At 37.4% G+C, this 24566-nt stretch overlaps 1 protein-coding gene across 2 annotated transcripts; it reads left to right on the top strand.

Annotated features, from left to right (window-relative positions):
- The first annotated feature begins 1936 nt into the window (after positions 1–1936).
- LOC134527854 (uncharacterized) lies at positions 1937–22779 on the top strand. 2 transcript variants are annotated; one of them, XR_010074300.1, is made up of 3 exons: positions 1937–2427; positions 13525–16060; positions 21108–22779. XR_010074300.1 is itself a non-coding variant. In XM_063360816.1 (2 exons), exon 2 carries the CDS (start codon positions 14564–14566, stop codon positions 15833–15835), a length of 1272 nt encoding a protein of 423 aa, XP_063216886.1. In that variant the 5' UTR covers positions 1937–2427; positions 13525–14563; the 3' UTR covers positions 15836–19339. The 2 variants fall into 2 exon arrangements, 1 of the variants encoding a protein (XP_063216886.1); XM_063360816.1 differs by lacking the exon at positions 21108–22779 and having other exon boundaries at positions 13525–19339.
- The last annotated feature ends 1787 nt before the right edge of the window (positions 22780–24566 follow it).

Raw genomic sequence — 24566 nt, 5'->3', positions numbered from 1 at the left:
GCAGCAATTAAGTCTTCTTCCTTCCATTTGTTATAAATCCCCCTAGATTTACGTGCTTCTCTTATAGTCATCTAAAACAATAATAATATACCCGTTTTTAATTTATTTGTGCTCATTTTTAATGTATTCGTGTAATTTGGACCACATTCGTGTAATTTGGACCAGTGGTCCGAATTACACGATGACAAATTACACAACGACACAACTTGAACGCCATATTTGAAATCCCGGTAAATGTATTTTCATATACGTTTGTCAATACACATAAATAAAGTTTACTTTACGAACTTTAATTCTAAATCAAGCATAACTTAAATTGATGAAACTACTTCACTATCCCACGCTTGTAAAATAATTAAATTATTACATGAAAACTCTAAAAATCGTACTTACCTTCGTATTTTCCTTGTCGCTTCATCCACAAGCAAATAACTTTGAACCAGTGTTGCCAACCAGACAGATGTGAAATTCCCATGTTATGGCAAAAAAATTCCCATTTTTCTACAAAAATTCCCACGTGCTATTTTAAAAAATTTTTAGTAACACTCTTAGAGCTAACATTAACGTAAAGGTATTTATTTCAATTTATATTTACACAAACACATTCACTGTTAAATAAAAAATTAATTTTAACTTTCGTCATTTGTAGTGCAGTACAAATTCTTCTTGTTATGAAGTTTTAGGTGGCTTTCATGCACTTTGAAAATTGTGCAGTCAATGTCATTTGTTTGAAATGCCGACCTGACAACACAAACTGCATTTAAGGTCTCTTCGCCCATCCTGTTCCTTTTTTTGGTTTTTCTATCGGTCACCATTGAAAAAATCCTCTCTGCTTCTGCATTGGAATGAGGAAGAGAGAGAACACATTTAGCCAGTCTACTTAAGTTTGGAAAACACAATTTGTCACTGAAATCTCTTATTTGAGAGATATTATCCCACATTGTGTCAATATCCATTTCTAAAAACTTATTTTTCTGATCCGCAGTTATACTATGTGGCAGACTTCTCCATTCGACAGCTAAATTATTCAAATCAAATCCGCCTATTTGCGAAGCTAAAGTGCTTAAATCCTTAACTTCATTTCTCTCTGACTTTTCAAGTGCAACAGCTGGATCTACAAATTTCATTTCTCGAAAGAGTTCACTGTCCAAAGGCAGACGTTTTTTCATTTCATCTGTAGCACAAATGTAGAACTCAAGGCACTTCAGTCTGAACTGCTGGACACTCGAGGCACAGTCTTCCGGCAATGACTGCAAAAACTTCTCACACTCAGGTCCGAGATAGATAGACTCTAAGTTGAGAAAATTTGAAGGATGGTTCACATTTGTCTGTTTCAGCTGATTGAGACACTCAGCTTTCAAAAAGTTTTGTGCAAAATTGTTTATCAGGGTGCTAGATGCTTCCAACAACTTGTGTATAAGTATTTTTCTTGACTGAAAAAGTGCATTGAAAGAATTAAAATAAGTCAAAACATACTTGAGAAAAAGCAAATATGCCTTGGTGTAGTGGTTCTGTAGTTCATTAAAAATGAACTCTGCACTCTTAAGTTTATCTTCAACAATGGCAAGTTGGAAGTATTGTTGCAAAGGTTCCCAGTTCTCTAGAAGACGAACAACACATTGATGCAATACCAACCCTCTTGTACCAGATTATTTGAGCAACTTATGCTGTTCAGTGTTAAAAAACTCTTGAAACTCTCGCAAAATGGCACACCGCTTAGCACTTCCAGAAATATAACTGCACACACATCGCAATAATTCTTCGCATGACCGGGGAAGTTTCTCGCATGCTTTGCTGGCTATTATAGCCGATGTATGACAGATACAGTTAAGAACTATCAGACCTGGTGTTACAGTCTTTAATCTTGTAACAAAAGAGTTATGTGAACCGACCGTGACAGGCGCATTGTTACATGCCAATCCAATTATATCAGGGTTGCCACTCGTCTGGAAAACCGGGAAAACCGGGAATTGTCAGGAAATTTGAAAGCTGTCAGGGAAATCAGGGAAATGTCAGGGAATTAGGAAAAGAGTAGTCAAATGTCAGGGAATTTAATGGTTAGTGGTTAGCTCTCAATTCGGGCGTATATTCCAGAAACACAGATTTGGGTATTTATTTTGTAAAATTTGCATGTTTGTAATACCAAAATAAATAACTTTACCGGAAGAATTATGCAACTCGTGTAGTGTTTGTTCTGAAAACGTATTTTTATTTGATCTACTCCGATTTCGACCGTGCCTGCGACAACATTTTCGAAAACTCAGAATCGATTGTACAAGTGTTCATATTCCATTTTCGATTGTTTCAGTATATTGACTATCGAATGTGATATAAAAATGGCGACCGCATCTTTGATTGTACTGATGTGCCCGTGGTTTTGTATTGATTAATTAAAGAAAAGAGTTCCTAAGAAGAAAACGTGAAAAGGTAAGTGGACGTAAGCAATGTCAGTATTATAGTTGTAATTTTTTTACGCATAGTGTAATTTTTGTTTGGTGTAAACAAAGGTCACTGCACTGCCGACGCGACGTCTATAGCTTCATGGCATGTAAGTAATTATTTAGAAACCTGCTTATAGGTTTACTAATTTTTACCGACCTTTTAAGAAAAGTCCTTAAAACCCTGTTTTATGTGTAGACGCACGTGGAGAAGTTCGGTAATGCTAATGCTGACGCAATTCGATTGCGCGATAGTTGTAAAATAAAAAAAACAACTAACATGTTTTTTTTTTTTTTTTTTTTTTTTTTTTTACAAAATGTAGCACGTGTTTGTATGTAAGCAAAAAATGTGACCTGTTTCACTGGATTTGGATTCACGTACTTCAATAGCTTGCGATTCACAAAACAGTTTTGACTTTACACTGTTTTCCAAATGCCACCGTGAGACTTGGTCACAATGTTTAGCAGGTTATGTTGTTATGCTGGAATCACAATAGGCCTAGCTTGGCGGCAGATGCAGCGCGAATTTTACAAATACAATTCCTTATCAGAAACTTTATCGCGTTTGCCGCAACGTTCGCGCTTAGCGCAACAAATTTTTTTACTAGGTTAAAAAAAGTTTATCGGCATGAAGGTAAAAACATCCAAAATCATAAATTAGTTTACCGGTTTTTATTATTTTAGTTTTCTGGTAAAGAGGTGTTGAATTTATTTCTTGGCCTAAATATCAAGTTTCAAAATTTCTTAAGTTTTTAACATAGACCGAATAGTTAAATCTATGTTAATTTATATTAATGCATTAGGCTGTAATTATTATGTTGCATTGGAACACTGTCTCAGGTTTCTTTATAAAGTGGTTGTGTGTTTATTTATTTTGTACGTTGAAAATTGTTAACATCTGTAGCATTAGTAGTATAGGATAGGGGCCCCGAGCGCACGGGTTCTGGGTGTGGTGCCGGTGCCGGTGTCCGCCATATTGGATTGTGACGTCACGGCGGCCATCTTGGAGGAGTGTAACGGGACATAGCGTAACGGGACAAGTTTGACCTTGACCTTTGACCCTCAAAATTCGCCAAAATTGGGCAAAAATTGCCCAAAATTCGTCAAAATTTACATTTCTGTGGAAAAAAATTCCGCCAAAAAATCTCAAAAAATTCCACAATTCAAAAATTAGGATTTCGAAAATCCTCAAAAGTCGTTTTGCCTTAGAAAGAACCCAAATTACTTAAAGAGGCTTAAGCATCCATGTCTACAGCCTCTGATAAGCCTCTGACGTCATCATGGAATATGTCATTTTGAATAAAGATGTCACCGTTGCAATTATCGTTATGGTCGCCATCTTTAAATTTGGACGCCATCTTGAAAATCTTTAATTATTATCCGATTTTAATGGAAAAAAATCCAAAATTCATCAAAAAATTAACTTATTCGAATTCTGATTGATTATATCGATTACCGTCCTCGGTTCGAACCCGGCGAGTGCAAAAAAAACTAAAAATGGCGACAGGCTCCTTCCTCAATGGTGGATGCAGGCAGACTGACTCCTATCACTTTTTTTCAAAGCATATATATCGTCACCTAGTATGACGTCATGTCCGCCATCTTGAAAATCCATAATTTTAATGCTAGAGATTCGGGAAAAATTTTAAAATCATTAACAAAATTAACTAATCGAATTAAATAATAAAAAAATTCCTTATAACCACCGTTGCACTTTTCGTAACGGCCACCATCATTTAATCAAGAAACTGGAGGTCACCATCTTGTTTTCATCCGCTAGAGTGTGCTGATACCATGTTAGTATACTTAACCGGTCACCACACCTTTAACCTTGACCTTGAAATTGACCTTGACCTTGAAATTTGACCTTGACCGTGAACTTTAACCTTGACCTTGATATTTTACCTTGACCTTGTCCTTGAAATTTGACCTTGACCTTGAAATTTGACCTTGACCTGGATATTTGACTTTGACCCTGAAATTTGACTTTGTCCTTGTCGACCATCATGGATTCGACATTTTATGTTCAGTACATGCTACCAGGAGCTACCACCTGCTGGAGTACGCCATCTTGTGTGTGTGTACTTGTATTATAGAGTACATTTCCATCTGGATAATTTTATTCTAACCCGCTACAGTGCAGTAATCATTTATTATAGAGGTGCCCCCCGCCATCTTGAAATACGGCCGCCATCTTGAAATCATGTAATAATGTAGCTAGAAAAGCGGGAAAAAATCCAAAATTCATTAAATAAATCACTCATTAACTTACATATTGATTCGATCGATTCCTGTCCTCGGTTCGATACCCGATCGATGCAAAAATGTTTAATATTATGTAAAAAATAATAATTTCAATAAACCATGTTCAACATACGTAAAGAGACTCTAAATCCTCTACAACCATCATCCTATCAGACATCAAGACCAACATATTGGTAATTCATAATTTTAATGCTAGAAATTCGGGAAAAAATCCAAAATTAATTAAATAAATTTGTAATCCATATAATGATTGATTGGATCGACTAAGGTCCTTGGTTCGATCCCTAGCCGATACAAAACAACTTTAATTAAAAAAATACTAAAAAAGTGTTAGGTTTGAGAAAATAAAAACACCACAAGTTCTTTTAAAAAAATTTTATTACATAAATTCAATACACTACTACAAGTACAAAAAAACACTGACAAATTAGCAAAGCCTTTTGGATTCCTCGATTCAAACAGTCTTCTTATTGTACGGACTAAGCCTTTTACATGACTTTAAATGTCTATCCGATCCGGTCATCACCACAGCCACAGACGGACTGAAGTCCATATCACCAGGGTCTCACTTATATAGACTCATCAGCCGGTACAACACAAGAGTCAAAACAATAACCATGTTCATTATACGCCCACTTAACTTTCTCGGTGCATTTTTTATAATGAAGATGTAAGCTATCAAGACGTGAAATTAGTTTTTTGCACTTATTGCACTGAAATTGTATTCTTTTAACATTACTAGAACAACTGCTTCTTTCATGTCTGCGAGCATTTGAGGTGATAGTAAATGATGCGTCACAGTATTTGCACTGACGCAATGTACGCTCTTCATTAGTTGAAGAATCCATTGCTGATGATGAAACTTCGGATGATGGTGGAACAGCACATATCGAAGTCTCCTCCAGTGTTGTCAGAGGCGTTGCCAACGGGATCTGCTCCAACATCGTCGGCGCTGGCGTCATGGTTCCCGTAGTCGATGGTACATCCTCCATCGAGTTCGACGTTAAAGTCGGTAAAGATGCCATCGAAGTCTCAAGAACAGGCAATTACACGACTTATGCACCAGAAGAAACAAACTAGGTTATCCGTACACCGTCGACGGCAGTAACAAACTGAGCGTCCTGCTGTCTAGGACTCGCTTATATACATGCACCGGATGGAATAATACGCTAGTCAAATCAAGAACAATTTATTATAATACTAGAGTCAAAACAACATTAAAAAAATAGAAGCACCATCAACAAAAAAAAGGCAGCACATTTGGAAGCACCGACAACGAAAAAGGCAGCACCATCATCGAAAAGGCCGCACATTTGTCATTGGCTCCAATATTCATTGGCTCCAATATTCATTGGCTCCAATATTCATTGGCTCCAATATTCATTGGTTCCATCAGTCTATTGATTCTATCAGTCTAGTGACTCCAACAGTCATTGACACCAACAGCCTTTTTCTTCATCAGCTCCAATGATATTTGGCTAGAATGCTACGAGTCTAAGAGACTATGAGGCTACAATTCTACGAGTGTACAAGACTCCTCCAACTACCTTCAAGTGTATAAAGCTCCAAATGCTCCAACAGCTCCAACACGCAATGTACGCAATGTACGCGCAATACACACAGTACACACACAGGAAACGGAACGTACACACAGTACACACAGGAAACGGAACGTACACACAGTACACACAGGAAACGGAACGTACACACAGTACACACAGGAAACGGAACGTACACACAGTACACACAGGAAATGGAACGTACACACAGTACACACAGGAAACGGAACGTACACACAGTACACACAGGAAACGGAACGTACACACAGTACACACAGGAAACGGAACGTACACACAGTACACACAGGAAACAGAACGTACACACAGTACACACAGGAAACAGAACGTACACACAGTACACACAGGAAACGGAACGTACACACAATGACTACACTTCGTTCGCGCAGTATAAGCATTTAATGAGAACGAAGCACGTTTGGACGGAAATTCTATAAAACGAAAGCTCATTTAACGAAAAGGAGGCGCATTCTCTCGTTCATTCAACTTGGTAGGATGCAATCGTCAATGATAAGTTAGGATATAATCTCTCCAACAGTTTATATTTCCATTAGCCATCGACTCCAACAGTCATTGACTCCAACAGTCATTGGCTCCAACAGTCATTGCCTCCAACAGCTCCAAATGGCTCCAACAGCTCCAAATGGATCCAAATGCTCCAAACGACCTCCAAATGCTTGACAGCTCCAAATGGCTCCAAATGCTCCAAACGGCCTCCAAATGCTTGACAGCTCTAAATGTCTCCAGCAGCTCCAAATGCTCCAAATGGCTCCAACAGCTCCAACAGCTCCAAATGGCTCCAACAGCTCAAAATGCTCCAAACGGTCTCCAAATGGCTCCAACAGCTCCAACAGCCTCCAAATGCTTAACTCAGCTCCAAATGGCTCCAAATGTTCCAAACGGCCTTCAAATGCTTGACTGCTCCAAATGGCTCCAACAGCTCCAAAAGGCTCCAAATGCTTCAAAAGACTCCAAATGCTCCAACAGCTCCAAATGGCTCCATCAGCTCCAACAGCTCCAAAAAAAAGGCTCCAAATGCTCCAACAGCCTCCAAATGCTTAACACAGCGCCAGATGCTTCAAAAGGCTCCAATTATCGCATCTGTCTTCGTCGGCATTTTCTCTTTTGCTCCCACTGCTCCAACAGCATTATGTTATATGATTCCATGGATACTTTGTTACGTAGCTACAGGTCTACGAGGTTCCAATGCATCATGTTTACGAAGCTTCCAGGACACGAGGCTACATGGCTACGAGACTACATGACTCTAACTGATTACAATAGCACCACTCAGTGGTGAGAGTTAGGTTATCTAATGCAAAGCAAATTGATGTAAGTAGTTCTGACTGTCATCAACAGATGTAGCCACGTGTTGCTTGCAGGTAAATATTAATTAGTTATTTTATGTGGGATGCGGGATGCTCACTAACGATCGCAAAAGAAGGAGGGCTTCGCTAGACACCAAGGAGAAGGAAGTTCGTCTTACATGTTAATGCTTCGCTGATGTCTCATGGCATATTATTTGACTGAGTAATGGTTGTTTATTTCTTTAATTCCACCTGGTAAAATTATTGCAAATTTTAATTTATTAGCAGAAATTCACTAATTAAATGTAGCTCTGAATAAAATGACATGACTCATTAGTTAAATATCCTTCATGCAGAGATCGATTTCACACAAATAATCAGCAGCACTCAGAGAAAATCATTAGATGTCTAGCCAGGAATAACCAGAAGCACTTGGAGAAAACCATCAAATTATTAACAAGAATAATCAGGAGCACACGGAGAAAACGTAATGACAAGAATAATCAGGAGCACACGGAGAAAACATAATAACAAGAATAATCGGGAGCACACGGAGAAAACCACCACACGTTTTCTTGATATCATAAAATTAGAGGAAAAAAAATAAAAAATAAATTAATAAAAAATTTAAAATAAAAACAAAAAATACATAAGATTCTGCTAGCTTGTGAACTTCTCATTGATGAGCAAAGATAGAGTTCTAGTACAAGCCAGAATTTTATGTATTTTTTGTTTTTATTTTAAATTTTTTATTAATTTATTTTTTATTTTTTTTTTCCTCTAATTTTATATCAAGAAAACGTGTGGTGGTTTTCTCCGTGTGCTCCCGATTATTCTTGTTATTATGTTTTCTCCGTGTGCTCCTGATTATTCTTGTCATTACGTTTTCTCCGTGTGCTCCTGATTATTCTTGTTAATAATTTGATGGTTTTCTCCAAGTGCTTCTGGTTATTCCTGGCTAGACATCTAATGATTTTCTCCGAGTGCTCCTGATTATTTGTGTGAAATCGATCTCTGCATGAAGGATATTTAACTAATGAGTCATGTCATTTTATTCAGAGCTACATTTAATTAGTGAATTTCTGCTAATAAATTAAAATTTGCAATAATTTTACCAGGTGGAATTAAAGAAATAAACAACCATTACTCAGTCAAATAATATGCCATGAGACATCAGCGAAGCATTAACATGTAAGACGAACTTCCTTCTCCTTGGTGTCTAGCGAAGCCCTCCTTCTTTTGCGATCGTTAGTGAGCATCCCGCATCCCACATAAAATAACTAATTAATATTTACCTGCAAGCAACACGTGGCTACATCTGTTGATGACAGTCAGAACTACTTACATCAATTTGCTTTGCATTAGATAACCTAACTCTCACCACTGAGTGGTGCTATTGTAATCAGTTAGAGTCATGTAGTCTCGTAGCCATGTAGCCTCGTGTCCTGGAAGCTTCGTAAACATGATGCATTGGAACCTCGTAGACCTGTAGCTACGTAACAAAGTATCCATGGAATCATATAACATAATGCTGTTGGAGCAGTGGGAGCAAAAGAGAAAATGCCGACGAAGACAGATGCGATAATTGGAGCCTTTTGAAGCATCTGGCGCTGTGTTAAGCATTTGGAGGCTGTTGGAGCATTTGGAGCCTTTTTTTTGGAGCTGTTGGAGCTGATGGAGCCATTTGGAGCTGTTGGAGCATTTGGAGTCTTTTGAAGCATTTGGAGCCTTTTGGAGCTGTTGGAGCCATTTGGAGCATTTGGAGCTGTCAAGCATTTGAAGGCCGTTTGGAACATTTGGAGCCATTTGGAGCTGAGTTAAGCATTTGGAGGCTGTTGGAGCTGTTGGAGCCATTTGGAGACCGTTTGGAGCATTTTGAGCTGTTGGAGCCATTTGGAGCTGTTGGAGCTGTTGGAGCCATTTGGAGCATTTGGAGCTGCTGGAGACATTTAGAGCTGTCAAGCATTTGGAGGCCGTTTGGAGCATTTGGAGCCATTTGGAGATGTGTTAAGCATTTGGAGGCTGTTGGAGCCATTTGGAGGCCGTTTGGAGCATTTGGAGCCATTTGGAGCTGTCAAGCATTTGGAGGTCGTTTGGAGCATTTGGATCCATTTGGAGCTGTTGGAGCCATTTGGAGCTGTTGGAGGCAATGACTGTTGGAGCCAATGACTGTTGGAGTCAATGACTGTTGGAGTCGATGGGTAATGGAAATATAAACTGTTGGAGAGATTATATCCTAACTTATCATTGACGATTGCATCCTACCAAGTTGAATGAACGAGAGAATGCGCCTCCTTTTCGTTAAATGAGCTTTCGTTTTATAGAATTTCCGTCCAAACGTGCTTCGTTCTCATTAAATGCTTATACTGCGCGAACGAAGTGTAGTCATTGTGTGTACGTTCCGTTTCCTGTGTGTACTGTGTGTACGTTCTGTTTCCTGTGTGTACTGTGTACGTTCTGTTTCCTGTGTGTACTGTGTGTACGTTCCGTTTCCTGTGTGTACTGTGTGTACGTTCCGTTTCCTGTGTGTACTGTGTGTACGTTCCGTTTCCTGTGTGTACTGTGTGTACGTTCCATTTCCTGTGTGTACTGTGTGTACGTTCCGTTTCCTGTGTGTACTGTGTGTACGTTCCGTTTCCTGTGTGTACTGTGTGTACGTTCCGTTTCCTGTGTGTACTGTGTGTACGTTCCGTTTCCTGTGTGTGTACTGTGTGTATTGCGCGTACATTGCGTACATTGCGTGTTGGAGCTGTTGGAGCATTTGGAGCTTTATACACTTGAAGGTAGTTGGAGGAGTCTTGTACACTCGTAGAATTGTAGCCTCATAGTCTCTTAGACTCGTAGCATTCTAGCCAAATATCATTGGAGCTGATGAAGAAAAAGGCTGTTGGTGTCAATGACTGTTGGAGTCACTAGACTGATAGAATCAATAGACTGATGGAACCAATGAATATTGGAGCCAATGAATATTGGAGCCAATGAATATTGGAGCCAATGACAAATGTGCGGCCTTTTCGATGATGGTGCTGCCTTTTTCGTTGTCGGTGCTTCCAAATGTGCTGCCTTTTTTTTGTTGATGGTGCTTCTATTTTTTTAATGTTGTTTTGACTCTAGTATTATAATAAATTGTTCTTGATTTGACTAGCGTATTATTCCATCCGGTGCATGTATATAAGCGAGTCCTAGACAGCAGGACGCTCAGTTTGTTACTGCCGTCGACGGTGTACGGATCACCTAGTTTGTTTCTTCTGGTGCATAAGTCGTGTAATTGCCTGTTCTTGAGACTTCGATGGCATCTTTACCGACTTTAACGTCGAACTCGATGGAGGATGTACCATCGACTACGGGAACCATGACGCCAGCGCCGACGATGTTGGAGCAGATCCCGTTGGCAACGCCTCTGACAACACTGGAGGAGACTTCGATATGTGCTGTTCCACCATCATCCGAAGTTTCATCATCAGCAATGGATTCTTCAACTAATGAAGAGCGTACATTGCGTCAGTGCAAATACTGTGACGCATCATTTACTATCACCTCAAATGCTCGCAGACATGAAAGAAGCAGTTGTTCTAGTAATGTTAAAAGAATACAATTTCAGTGCAATAAGTGCAAAAAACTAATTTCACGTCTTGATAGCTTACATCTTCATTATAAAAAATGCACCGAGAAAGTTAAGTGGGCGTATAATGAACATGGTTATTGTTTTGACTCTTGTGTTGTACCGGCTGATGAGTCTATATAAGTGAGACCCTGGTGATATGGACTTCAGTCCGTCTGTGGCTGTGGTGATGACCGGATCGGATAGACATTTAAAGTCATGTAAAAGGCTTAGTCCGTACAATAAGAAGACTGTTTGAATCGAGGAATCCAAAAGGCTTTGCTAATTTGTCAGTGTTTTTTTGTACTTGTAGTAGTGTATTGAATTTATGTAATAAAATTTTTTTAAAAGAACTTGTGGTGTTTTTATTTTCTCAAACCTAACACTTTTTTAGTATTTTTTTAATTAAAGTTGTTTTGTATCGGCTAGGGATCGAACCAAGGACCTTAGTCGATCCAATCAATCATTATATGGATTACAAATTTATTTAATTATTTTTGGATTTTTTCCCGAATTTCTAGCATTAAAATTATGAATTACCAATATGTTGGTCTTTATGTCTGATAGGATGATGGTTGTAGAGGATTTAGAGTCTCTTTACGTATGTTGAACATGGTTTATTGAAATTATTATTTTTTACATAATATTAAACATTTTTGCATCGATCGGGTATCGAACCGAGGACAGGAATCGATCGAATCAATATGTAAGTTAATGAGTGATTTATTTAATGAATTTTGGATTTTTTCCCGCTTTTCTAGCTACATTATTACATGATTTCAAGATGGCGGCCGTATTTCAAGATGGCGGGGGGCACCTCTATAATAAATGATTACTGCACTGTAGCGGGTTAGAATAAAATTATCCAGATGGAAATGTACTCTATAATACAAGTACACACACACAAGATGGCGTACTCCAGCAGGTGGTAGCTCCTGGTAGCATGTACTGAACATAAAATGTCGAATCCATGATGGTCGACAAGGACAAAGTCAAATTTCAGGGTCAAAGTCAAATATCCAGGTCAAGGTCAAATTTCAAGGTCAAGGTCAAATTTCAAGGACAAGGTCAAGGTAAAATATCAAGGTCAAGGTTAAAGTTCACGGTCAAGGTCAAATTTCAAGGTCAAGGTCAATTTCAAGGTCAAGGTTAAAGGTGTGGTGACCGGTTAAGTATACTAACATGGTATCAGCACACTCTAGCGGATGAAAACAAGATGGTGACCTCCAGTTTCTTGATTAAATGATGGTGGCCGTTACGAAAAGTGCAACGGTGGTTATAAGGAATTTTTTTATTATTTAATTCGATTAGTTAATTTTTTTAATGATTTTAAAATTTTTCCCGAATCTCTAGCATTAAAATTATGGATTTTCAAGATGGCGGACATGACGTCATACTAGGTGACGATATATATGCTTTGAAAAAAGTGATAGGAGTCAGTCTGCCTGCATCCACCATTGAGGAAGGAGCCTGTCGCCATTTTTAGTTTTTTTTGCACTCGCCGGGTTCGAACCGAGGACGGTAATCGATATAATCAATCAGAATTCGAATAAGTTAATTTTTTGATGAATTTTGGAATTTTTTCCATTAAAATCGGATAATAATTAAAGATTTTCAAGATGGCGTCCAAATTTAAAGATGGCGACCATAACGATAATTGCAACGGTGACATCTTTATTCAAAATGACATATTCCATGATGACGTCAGAGGCTTATCAGAGGCTGTAGACATGGATGCTTAAGCCTCTTTAAGTAATTTGGGTTCTTTCTAAGGCAAAACGACTTTTGAGGATTTTCGAAATCCTAATTTTTGAATTGTGGAATTTTTTGATATTTTTTGGCGGAATTTTTTTCCACAGAAATGTAAATTTTGACGAATTTTGGGCAATTTTTGCCCAATTTTGGCGAATTTTGAGGGTCAAAGGTCAAGGTCAAACTTGTCCCGTTACGCTATGTCCCGTTACACTCCTCCAAGATGGCCGCCGTGACGTCACAATCCAATATGGCGGACACCGGCACCGGCACCACACCCAGAACCCGTGCGCTCGGGGCCCCTATCCTATACTACTAGCATTGTATTAGTTTCAAATTAGGCCTATTTAATTTAATGATTAGGTTTTTATAAAATTATTCAAAACCAAATTAAGTCTGGAGGATTTACCAAATATGTTAATTGTACTAATTTCCTGCAATGAATGTGGCTGCTACTGATCAAATGAAATATTATTGGCCAAGGATAATTTTAGTCCGCAAAAAGATAAAAGTTCGTTATGGATTGTGCTTTGGGCTATGGAATTGAGTATTGTTAGTCTAAAAGTTAATTTTTCTTTTTGCAGATGTCACTCTCAAAGTCCAGACTTACTGAGTTTAATGATGGCTGGCTTTGTGATCAACGGTTTCAGCCATGGCTTCAAAAGGTTGAGAAAGACAAGCATGTCTTCTTCTGCTCTTTGTGTCGGAGCACTCTCAGTTTAAGTAACATGGGAAAAAGAGCAGTTACAAGTCATCTCAATGGTCAGAAACATAAGTCTCGTTCTCGGGTAAATAGTGAATGTGATCTGAGAATTTTCCTAAAAAAAAGTAACACTGATGCAAGTACTAGTTCTCAGGAGTCTTCAAGATTTAGTCAATCTGAGGAAAGTTTGCAAGAGAATAAATGTGCAAAAGATGTTAATGAAAGTGAAAATTTGTCATTCTTAAATACAAAAGAAATTGTCTCCCAACAGTCTGTTACGTCTCGTCCATTGCAGTCATTCTTATTGAAAAATGAAAATACCAAAGCCGATATATTATGGTGCCTTCTAGTTGTAATGAATCATTAGTCAGTGAATTCTGCAGGGAAAGCTGTTCAAGTTTTCAAAGCTATGTTTAGTGATAGTTCAATAGCCATGAACATGCGTCTTCAACGCACAAAGATTTCATACACCATAGTTTATGGTTTAGCTCCATATTTTCACAAGGAGTTATTGCAAGAAATTTCTCAGTGTGATTTCTTTGTCATTTCTTTTGATGAATCACTTAATAAAATTGCCCAGAAAGAACAGATGGACATTGTCATTCGCTTTTGGAGCAAATCTAAGGACACTGTAAGTACACATTATTTCACTTCAGTTTTTTTGGGTCATACAACTGCTGCTGACCTTATACGATCTTTTAAAGAGGCAGTATCAGAACTAGACTTACGAAAGCTAATGCAATTATCCATGGATGGGCCAAATGTGAATATTAAGTTTTTGGCAGACTTAATAGCAGACTTGAACAGAGACCCTTCAGATCATGTGATAATGGAAATTGGCTCGTGTGGGTTGCATACTCTTCACAATGCTTTTAAGGTCGGAATGAACAGTTGTGAATGGAAAATTTTTCATTTTTTGCATGCTATTTACAACTTTTTCAAGGAGTGCAAGAAGGAGTGACTACACAATGTTTTCTGGATCAACAAAATTTCCAGTTAAATTTTGTAATGTGAGATGGCTTCAGAACTTTGAGGTTGCACAGAGGGCCCTTGAAATTATTCCCAACTTGAAGAAGTATGTAGAGGGAGTTAAGGAAAATAAGAAGGAACCAGTTATGTCTGGTAGCTATGCAGCAATGGTAGGAGGTATACGTGACAAATTGATGCCTGCTAAATTAGCTTTCTTTTGTTTTCTTGTGAAGGAAATAGAAGACTTCTTGGAGTGCTTTCAAACTGATGCCCCTATGGCACCCTTCTTACACACAGAACTCACTAACATTCTTATGTCCTTGATGAAACATTTTGTGAAGCCTGAGACAATAAGTTCCAAGAGTATAGCAAGCATTGATTTGTCAAAATCTGAAGCTCTGTTACATGCAAAGAAGGTAGATGTAGGGTATGGTACACGTGATGCTCTAAGACGAATAGATCCAGTTAAAGAAATTGACATTCTTTCTTTCAAGCAGGACTGCCGCACAATTCTCCAAACAACGTGCAAGAAAATTATAATCAAGTCTCCTTTAAAATTCAAGCTTGCGAAGGGTATTACTTGTTGTGATCCACAAATGATAGTGAAATCGCCCCAAATAGCTGAGCAGCGTTTACAGATGTCATTAGAAGTGTTTGTAGAAAACAACTGGCTGTCTGGTTTGGAAGCACAGAAAATCCACTCTATCTTCAAAGAAGTCTTTCAGAGTCCAGAAATGTTAGCAGATTTAAAGAATTTTCGTCGAAAAGAATCTAGGTTAGATGAGTTCTGGACAAACTTTGTAGTGAAGCATGATACATCCAAAGAACTAGTAACATTTATCAAAATGGTATTGGTATTTTCGCATGGTAATGCAAGTGTAGAACGTGGGTTTTCAGTTAATAAAGATTGTCTTGTTGAAAACATGCATGAGAGGTCTCTGATTGCACAAAGACAAGTTTGGGATGGAGTGCAAGCATCTGGTGGAGTTGTACAAGATTTGAATATTACAAAGACTATGATTCTGTCTGCCCGCAATGCTCATAGTAAATATCAGGATGCACAGACTGAACAGAAGAAAAGTAATGAAGATAAAGAAAAAGAAAAGGATGAGAAGAAAAGGGTTGCAGATATTAAAAATGATCTTGAAATGCAAAAAAAGAAGAAACTGGAAGAGTTGACCCTTGTTGATGAACAAATTCGTGGCCTTGTGAAGAAATATTAAATTGGGATTTTAATCATTGAGAAGTGTGGAAGTTGTGTAAATACTTGTGCTTAAGTGAACTAAGTTTTATGTTAAATGTCTTAAAAATGTGCATCAAAAAATGTAGATCTATGTTACTGTGTGGGAAGCATTAAGTTTTCAACAAACTGTAAAGCATAAACTTATGTTTTACTACTGCAAAAAATTTTCTGAATGGATGAATTAATGCTGTTGGTGCTCAGACAGGTAAGGAATTAATTATACAACTATATGTTAAATTTGAAGTATTCAGCTGTTGAAATTGCCAGCAGATGTTGTGTTGCAATTTTTTTAATGAATATTTTTTTTCAAAAACTGAAAGTGTTTTGTAACTGTCTTCCATATAGGATTATCAGAAAATATGAATACAGTATGTTAGCTTAATGAGTTTTCTTACTTATGAGTAGGTGTAGGGCAATAATTTTGTTTATAGTTGAATGTATGTATTAACATAACCTCGCTTCATCTACTAGTATTCTCTATTGCTATTGCATAGTAACTAAACAAACTTAATTTACTTAGTCCAAAAGTTCTAACAATGAAACTATTGCGATTTGAATAACAAAAAATATCATCCTTTTTGTGATTTTGTAGTAAAAAAATTGTCAGGGAAAAACATCTTTTTTGTCTGGAAATCAGGGAAATGTCAGGGAATTTGTAAATGAAAAATTAGTGGCAACCCTGTTATATTCTTTAAAGGAACATCCTTTGCCTCAAGAGTGTTACAGAAAGCAATAAACAAATTATCAGCAGAGCAATCTGTAGCATCTAGCGTAACCAACTCAAGCAATTCAGTTTTCACTCGTCCATTAAGGGGTGAAAAGTACTTTACCAGGATACACATACATTTCTTGTCTGCGATGTCAGTAGTTTCATCAATCAAAACAGAAAAAGGTACAGTTTTAAGTGTCTCGACTGTCTTTTCTGTTTCTACTTGTGCAACAATGTTTTTTACTACTTGTGTGCATTTTGTGCGACCTAGTGTAATATCGGCAGCTATTTTCGAATCACTAAAGACTTCCTTAATCACTGGAATTAAATGCTCAACTACCTGGAATGCAACATTATGTTCAGCGAAAAAAAAATGCTAGTTTTATTTCTGCAGTCTTCACTTTGTCAACATGCACCTTGTTTTCATCTTTTTTTGCAAAACAGCTCAAAATGCTTTGGTTACTTCCTATTTGTTTAACATTTTTGACATGCTTACCTGTAACTGCATGTTTTTCCAATTCACTTTTGCCACAAGAAACAGCCACATTACAAGCTCGGCAAAATGCTTTATTCTTGTCGCTATCAACAGGCTGCAACCAACCTCGAAATTTTTCTTCTTGCAGCCACGAGTTCTGAAATGTTTTGGCAGATGTGACACGTTTTTTAACATGTATTTCACTATCGTCTTCATTGTTACCTGATGAAAGTTTTTGTTTCTTTGTGTGAAAAACACTCTCGTCACTTACATCACACATGCTGTACAAACTACCAATTATTTACGTTTTACGACATGTAGCACGATTTTAAAACCTACGCAACTTAATAATACGAAAAATGCCACCAACCTTTATCTATGAAAAATGCTCTACCAGTTGGCAGTCTTACAAATGTCACAGATAAAAAAAAAACTTTTGCCCATAGAGCATATAATGGGAAGAACGAAAACTTCATAGCACGAAGCAGAAATCGCCTACAAATGAAACAAGTCAATAGAATTGTTTGCTTTGATTTATTTGATATTTAACTCGCCTTTAAAATATTATTTATAAGATAAAATTTGTCAAGATATTGTCTTTACAGTTTTTCCCACATTTGAGGCATTTTAGTGCTAATATTCCCTTTTTCCCTTTTTCAAATTTTTGAGCCCAAAATTCCCACGAAATGGGAAAAATCCCACGAGTTGGCAACACTGCTTTGAACCAGCGCTGTACTGGAACGTACGCAACTGCCAAACGTTCACGGTGCTGCTATCTGTTGGTGGCTCTGAGAAACACAGCTGGCCTTGTCGTTTTATGGGGCAAATTATTTAGAAATTTCCTTAAGAGGGAAGAGTCCTAAATTATTTTGCTTGTAATATTTCTCATTATTGCACATAACTTTAAATAAATTTATAAATCAGTTATATATATTATCTAATTAAAAATTTCTTATTTAATGGTTTTAAAAGGTTAAAGGAAAATGTTCTGCTAGCTATAGCATGTACTGAATACATTAAATCACGTCGTATACAGTTTTGGATTAACCGCTTGTATGTAGCCCTTGTCTTAAAACTGTTTATCTATACTAATATTATAAAGCTGAAGAGTTTGTTTGTTTAAACGCGCTAATCTCAGGAACCACTGGTCCGATTTGAAAAATTGTTCAGTGTTGGATAGAACATTTATATTATCAATAACATTAGAGATCCTTACTAAAAGTACAATTTAGAATCAAATGCGTTGGAGGGGGTTAGATACAACATGCAGTACACGTACGAAGTGTGTGTTGACAATGCCGCAGGCGCTAGAAGTTTATTAAGCGAAATACCACTCACTGACTCAATCACGAGATCTCTAAAACTATACACCCGATTGGCTTCAAATTTAGCATAGTTACTCATTTTGTGATGTAGACGTTCACTAAGAACGGATTCTGCGGAAATCCGATCCCAAGGGGAGTTTCGGGGGCGTAATATATCAAAATTTCCAGTTTTTTTGTAGGAAATCACCATAGCAATGGCTGTTGTATTGTTGATGCTTCATTCGTCTCTATGGCAACGACTATTTCATTGTTAGTGCAGTCCTCATCACCGTTGAAATTTTGCGGTAACTTTAAATATCTAAAATTGCCCTTTTTTTCAAGTATATATATTTTACAGACTTGAAACTTCACAGTAATGTTCCTTATTTACGCAGGATGACATTTTCCGAAAATTAGATCCCATGGGTGGTTAAAACCAGGCAACAGTGGGTACTTTGTCTGTATGAGAACAGGATTTTGTATTGTTCATGCCTTCTGCGTCTCCATGGCAACGGGCATCGCGCGGCAGTGGCGTACCCACAAGGAGGGGCATGTATAATGAGCGGTGCAAGAGTGATCTGCCTGTAGACTGCCGTAACGAAGTACGGGTACATCAGTTGTACGTTGCGTGCACGAGTAGGGAAACCATCGGTGCTATTCATTTTCTCTCCGGTACATTATACAGCATTGTAATAAATGATCACTGAATTTTTTTTATTTACCATTACTGTAAATGGGAGATGTGGATTTTTTTTTCCATTAGTATAGCCGTGCGAAGCCGGGTCGGGCAGCTAGTTTTATATATAATGCAAAAAAAAATCAATAAATAATTGGTTTTTATTTAAAACACAGAAACCTGAGATTTCAGTGTTCTATAGTTTTTGTTACGAATATAATGTTTGAAAGAAACAAAGTTAATGTTTAAGTATTTGTGCATACATTTTATATTGTACCATCTAAAAAATTTAAATTATTTTTGTCTTTCAAATTTCTTATTTCCACCTCTTGTAGTAATGGTTAGTTACATAAAAATTTGCTTTAAACAAATGTTTTATACCAAATTTAGTAAGTTAAAATAAATAAGAACGGAGTGAATAGTGAACTTGGTATGGAAATTTTATTTATTTTTATTATTCAAACCTCTGTGTTTTTCAAACCCTAACAGTAATGGTTCTTCTTATCAAAAATTGTTTCGAACCATACCTGTTGATAAATTTTAGAATAGTTAAAATCATTCGTTATATATTCTATAGATCAACTAATTATGGAGTTATGCTTTTTTTTTTTGTTATTTAACCCCAGTTTTAACCCATCATTTGCATGATTGTTTGCTTGTAATATATATATAATTTTTGATGCCATGAAAAATAAAATGATTTCATGATGATAGTTTTATGTTTAATCTTAAATGTTTAATCATTTCAATAAATTTAAAGCTTGTTTAAAAAAAGTATTTACAGACTGATTTCAGTCTCTTAAGCAAAAAAAGCATACAAAACAATATTTAGTATTATAATATTTGTTCTAAAATGTTTAATATTAATATATTATTTTTAAGAATTTTACATAAATTTTTTGTCCGAGTTTCGTTTTATAAGAGTATTTGCAACATGAAAAAAAGGAATTTGCTCGTTACCGTGGTTAGATGTTACATAATATTTGTGGCGAGTATTCAAAGGAACAGTCACTTTTTTTTTTTTTAATTTAAGAACAAGAAACACTCTGTTCCTCTCTTTACTAGCAAAAAGAAAAAAAAAACACAATCTTACCAGTTACTTTATTAGTTGCCTGTTTTCTTTTCAAAACAAACATAATTGCTCTACTGATATTCAGTGTTGGTCATACATCAAAGATAAACGCTATTTATGTCTTCGTTTTCTTTGCACTTGGCCGTGTCTCCTCGCTTGTCTTCATTTTTGCACCATCAAACAAGAGCGTGCAGGAACAACGAATCACACATTGTTTGTAGTTACAGCGTCTTGTCGTTTGCAGGAAATACTCGATAATCAAGTCCTAGTGTTCTACCAAGTTTCCACAGCTTCGAAACACTTATTGGTTTTCACTTTTAAAACACTGGAATTGTGTCCGATTACAGCATCAATTTATACGTCAAGCGAAACTTGTACTGGTCTTGCTGCGTGGAAGAATTCTCATGCGCGAGGCAGAATAGCAAGTTACTGCTTCTAGCACCACAAGTGAATAGTTTATCACAATATCCAGTTAATAATTCCCTAAAGCTGTTTTAACGTTTTTGGAACATATAAATACACTTATTGTTTAGTGACATGACGGATTGAAGCAATATTCACCTTGAATGATACGTTTGCAGAAAGTACACACTTAAAAACACTGGTATTGTGCCCGTTTACAGCATTAATTTATAGGACAAACGGGACTTGTACTGGTGTTGCTGCTCGGAGGAACTCTCAGCGCGAGGCAGAATAACAATTTACTGCTTCGATTGCCGCATTGAATGTTTCTTCAGAAACTCGAAATAATAATTTTCCGAAGCTTTTTAAATATTTTTTAAGAACACATGAACCCTTTATGTTTATTGAAACTGAGAGACTGAAGCAATGTTCACTACGGAATTAGTAGACGAATCACCTGAAAGCTATATGAAAACCGTCTAAAATGTAACTGAAAGTAAAGTATTTATATAAATATTGAATATCTTTTCTTCTTATTTTTCTAACCGTAGTGCTGGCCAAATGATTATCCTAAATGGTTCTTTGGTGTTGTTTCAACTCGTGTACTGGAGCAGCCTGCAGCCACGCTAGCAGGAGTACTTCCCCGGCGAGGGGCGCACCAGCTTGAAGCGACGGTACGGAGCGGCGGCGGGCCCGTGATGTGACCATCGCCGGCGCGGCTTTGGGTGGCCCAGGTCCTTCTGCGAGGCGCTGGTCGGCTCCACGGGTGCTGGTGCTGCCCCTGGGCAGTCTTCTCGAGCCGTCGAGCCTGCAGAGGATCACACACTTCCCCTTACTCGCTCTTCCTGGAGCATTCCTCCCTGCAGTCCAGTCCCACGTGTCAAGTGGTACAAGGCGAGATTCCTTTCTTTGACACGATATCACTTTCAAACAAATACTGCACTGCAGTTTGCTGAGATATGAACACTGTGCTATTAGATAAAATGTACTTAACAGATACTTCATGTTGATTTATGTTAGTAAGATTCATAATTTTCAAATACACTAAACTAGAATAACTTATGAATACTTTTTCTCTTATAGCGATGTTTTTATTGTACAATGCACAGCGACATTTTTTGTTTAGAGGAGAGATTGGGAAATAATTACTTAAACGTAGACTACCTAATGATACTTTACTCGTTAAAACATATTCCATGTATTGCTAGACACCAGGAATAAAGAACAGTTAAGGTACGTGAATAAATTAATTAAGTAATAACGAAGTATTTTCCTTGATAATTTTACTTTTATAATATAATGTTTTAGCTTATTGTTTCTTTATAATTATAATACTACTATCGTTAATATTCTTTACATGTTTCATTAATTCAATAAGTGTTTATTGTGAAGTGGTCGGTGCGCGTCACTTGAACTTCGCGCCGCGCGGCGGGCTTCGGCGCTCCTACCCTCCCTACCTTCCCCCCCCCCCCCTCTCTGCGTCCAGTGCTGTGTTTGTCTTCCCCTCGTGAGGTGTCCGCGCATGCGCGTGGCGCCCTCTTGCTTAATTAAAACTAGGTGTAATGCCATGAAGGCCTTTCTTGTTCGTTAGCAGTCAGTCGGTGCTGGTCGTGAATTAAGCATGTAGTCAGATACTTGCTTTAGAGAGAGAGTGTGTGACAGCGGGGAGAATGCACGTAAGTGTTGTAAGGTGGTGACCCTTACAGTAATGTAAACGGTACTTGGTAATAGCTGTATTATAAATTCCATTTCGGCCGTCACCGTCTAAATTCTATTTGGCACTTATTGTTTTCCTTGATCATTTTTTGTATTAGTACCATGCATAGTTTGTTTGACGTCTCTCCCCGTCTGGTCTAAAGTCTTCGTTAGGACTTGTTTTTACGTAATGTATTTAATGTATTAATTTGTGAATTTTCCTTTTATATCATGCTTTATCATGCTTTACAGTAAGCTTATACCGCCTAGTGTAGGTTAGGCCGCGGTCGCCTGCATGTTCATTTGACGTTTTTGTATTCTCTAATGAGGCATGTTAGTGTTCATTATCCTTGTGTGTAAGCGTTAATACTTAATTGTAAAATTTCTTTCAAGTATCTATCAAGTTAATATTATGTATTCTATCAAGCATTTAATCCTAAAGAAAATATAGATATGCGTTCACGTATTTTGCCGTGGCATGTATACTAGCACTATCAGTATTAAGCAAGTATTAATTATATGTGAAAGAATGATGTATTTGTATGATGAACCACGTGAGGCCTTTGCCCATGATTAAACGAACTAAGTTAATGTAACTATTTGCTACTTCAACCTTTGCATCCATCCTTGGCTATAATTGTTAGATTACCCCGCATACTCAGCATAATTTATTCAGTATTTTTTTAGGATAGTGTTACACGCAGTTGAAGGTTCACGTGAATGTACTTCACCTGTTTACACTTTCCCATGAAGCTCATGGAAGCCTTCAATTGAATTATTTTAAGAACCTCATTATCTAATTTATAGTTTACCACTAACACACGTAATGCCCCTTACTGGGAATTAATTGAAACTGTAGTTATTAATGGATTATTTTTTTTAATCTGTGAAAAAAAATTGTTTTATATTTTTAACTGCTAACAGATTTGTCTCGAACATAAAAATTATGATAATCTCTCTTGTCATCACAAATGTTTTTATTACCTTGTGCATTTTATCGTGATTGAGCTCAATAGCATGATGTTTTAGAAAAAAATACACAAAATAAATACATTGTTTTATTAAACTTCTTTGTTTATGCAAACCTTTAAATATGTAGTTATTCAAGTTCAACACATTAAATATGAAATAAGAGACTCCTTAAACCATACAATTTTGTGACTTAATAAATTTTAAATCCTGATGTGTAAAACCATACAAGCCCTGTAAATCTGTACCTCAGAGTTAAACGAGCTTGAGTTCAAATTTAACGAGTTTGATGTTATTGCGGATCATGTCTTGGAAGTTTGTTTTCTATCGTTATTACATCATAATTCACACAAAAATTTTGTAAAGCATTTTACGAGATTTAGGAGAGACTAGGACCAAATCTTTAGTTTAGTCCAGTAACATTGCTATGTACTTGTAGCTGTTGGAAAATGCCCCCCATTTGGATGAAACTAAAATAAGAGTACCATGTTGCCGGCCACAGGTATATGGAAGCTGATGGAAGACATAATATAATTGAAAGAGCAGTTTTACTGACACTCGTGTAAAGCTGCACGAACGTGACCCTGGCTCAGAGTGCCGCGCGCCACAGACAGATCGGTAGTGGGGAAGGAATGGGCCGACTACTGCAGGTATCAGTGGCGCCTGACGGGACAAGTGGGAGTGGGGTTCGAACCCGGGTCCTGCTGAAGACGAGCTGAGCCCCTTCGCTGAGCCTGAAGTACCTCATGTGTCAATGGCAGCGGTGAGCCTAGCTCACTGAGGTTCACATTTGCAAGCTGTTTAATGTAACATATCACTAATACGAAGTTTTGGAATTGGGATTAGTTTGCTTCGTCTGAGCTGTCGGTTCTCAATACATTTCGTGATGGACAGATGTCGCAGTCATTATACTAGGAAATTATTTCAACCAAGTGTGATTCCAGCTCGAATCGACCACAAACCATTATCTGATTATTATTTTAAACTACTAGACACATGCACATTGATTTATTCTGGCATGAAGCGTAATTAAAGAAGTTAGTTTGTATCGTTTGGTATGGTGTTGTCACACAGTTTCACACAGAAGCTACAGAACCTGTGCGCCGACTCTGTGCTCATGAATGTGAGTGATGCCGTGGGGTTGGTATCGCACCTATGACCCTCGGCTCATGAGCAATACGACATCCAAGCGAGGTCTCTAGCAATGTAGTGTGGAGTGGACATGAAAGCGTGTCTTTATAATTACTATGGATATTGTGTGAGATAACCAAATACATTTACATTACCCTTTGTCACCAAGTAAACTAGTAGAATGATACTCACGATTGCAGGGAGCTGCCTCGAGGCTGGAGACAATGCTCCCAGTGCAGCACGTGACGCTTCTGGGCCGCGAGTCTCCGACGTTGATA

Source organism: Bacillus rossius, chromosome 1 (genome assembly GCF_032445375.1).
Source record: "Bacillus rossius redtenbacheri isolate Brsri chromosome 1, Brsri_v3, whole genome shotgun sequence".
NCBI lineage: Eukaryota > Metazoa > Arthropoda > Insecta > Phasmatodea > Bacillidae > Bacillus > Bacillus rossius.
This window is presented reverse-complemented; position numbering and strand designations above follow the sequence as displayed.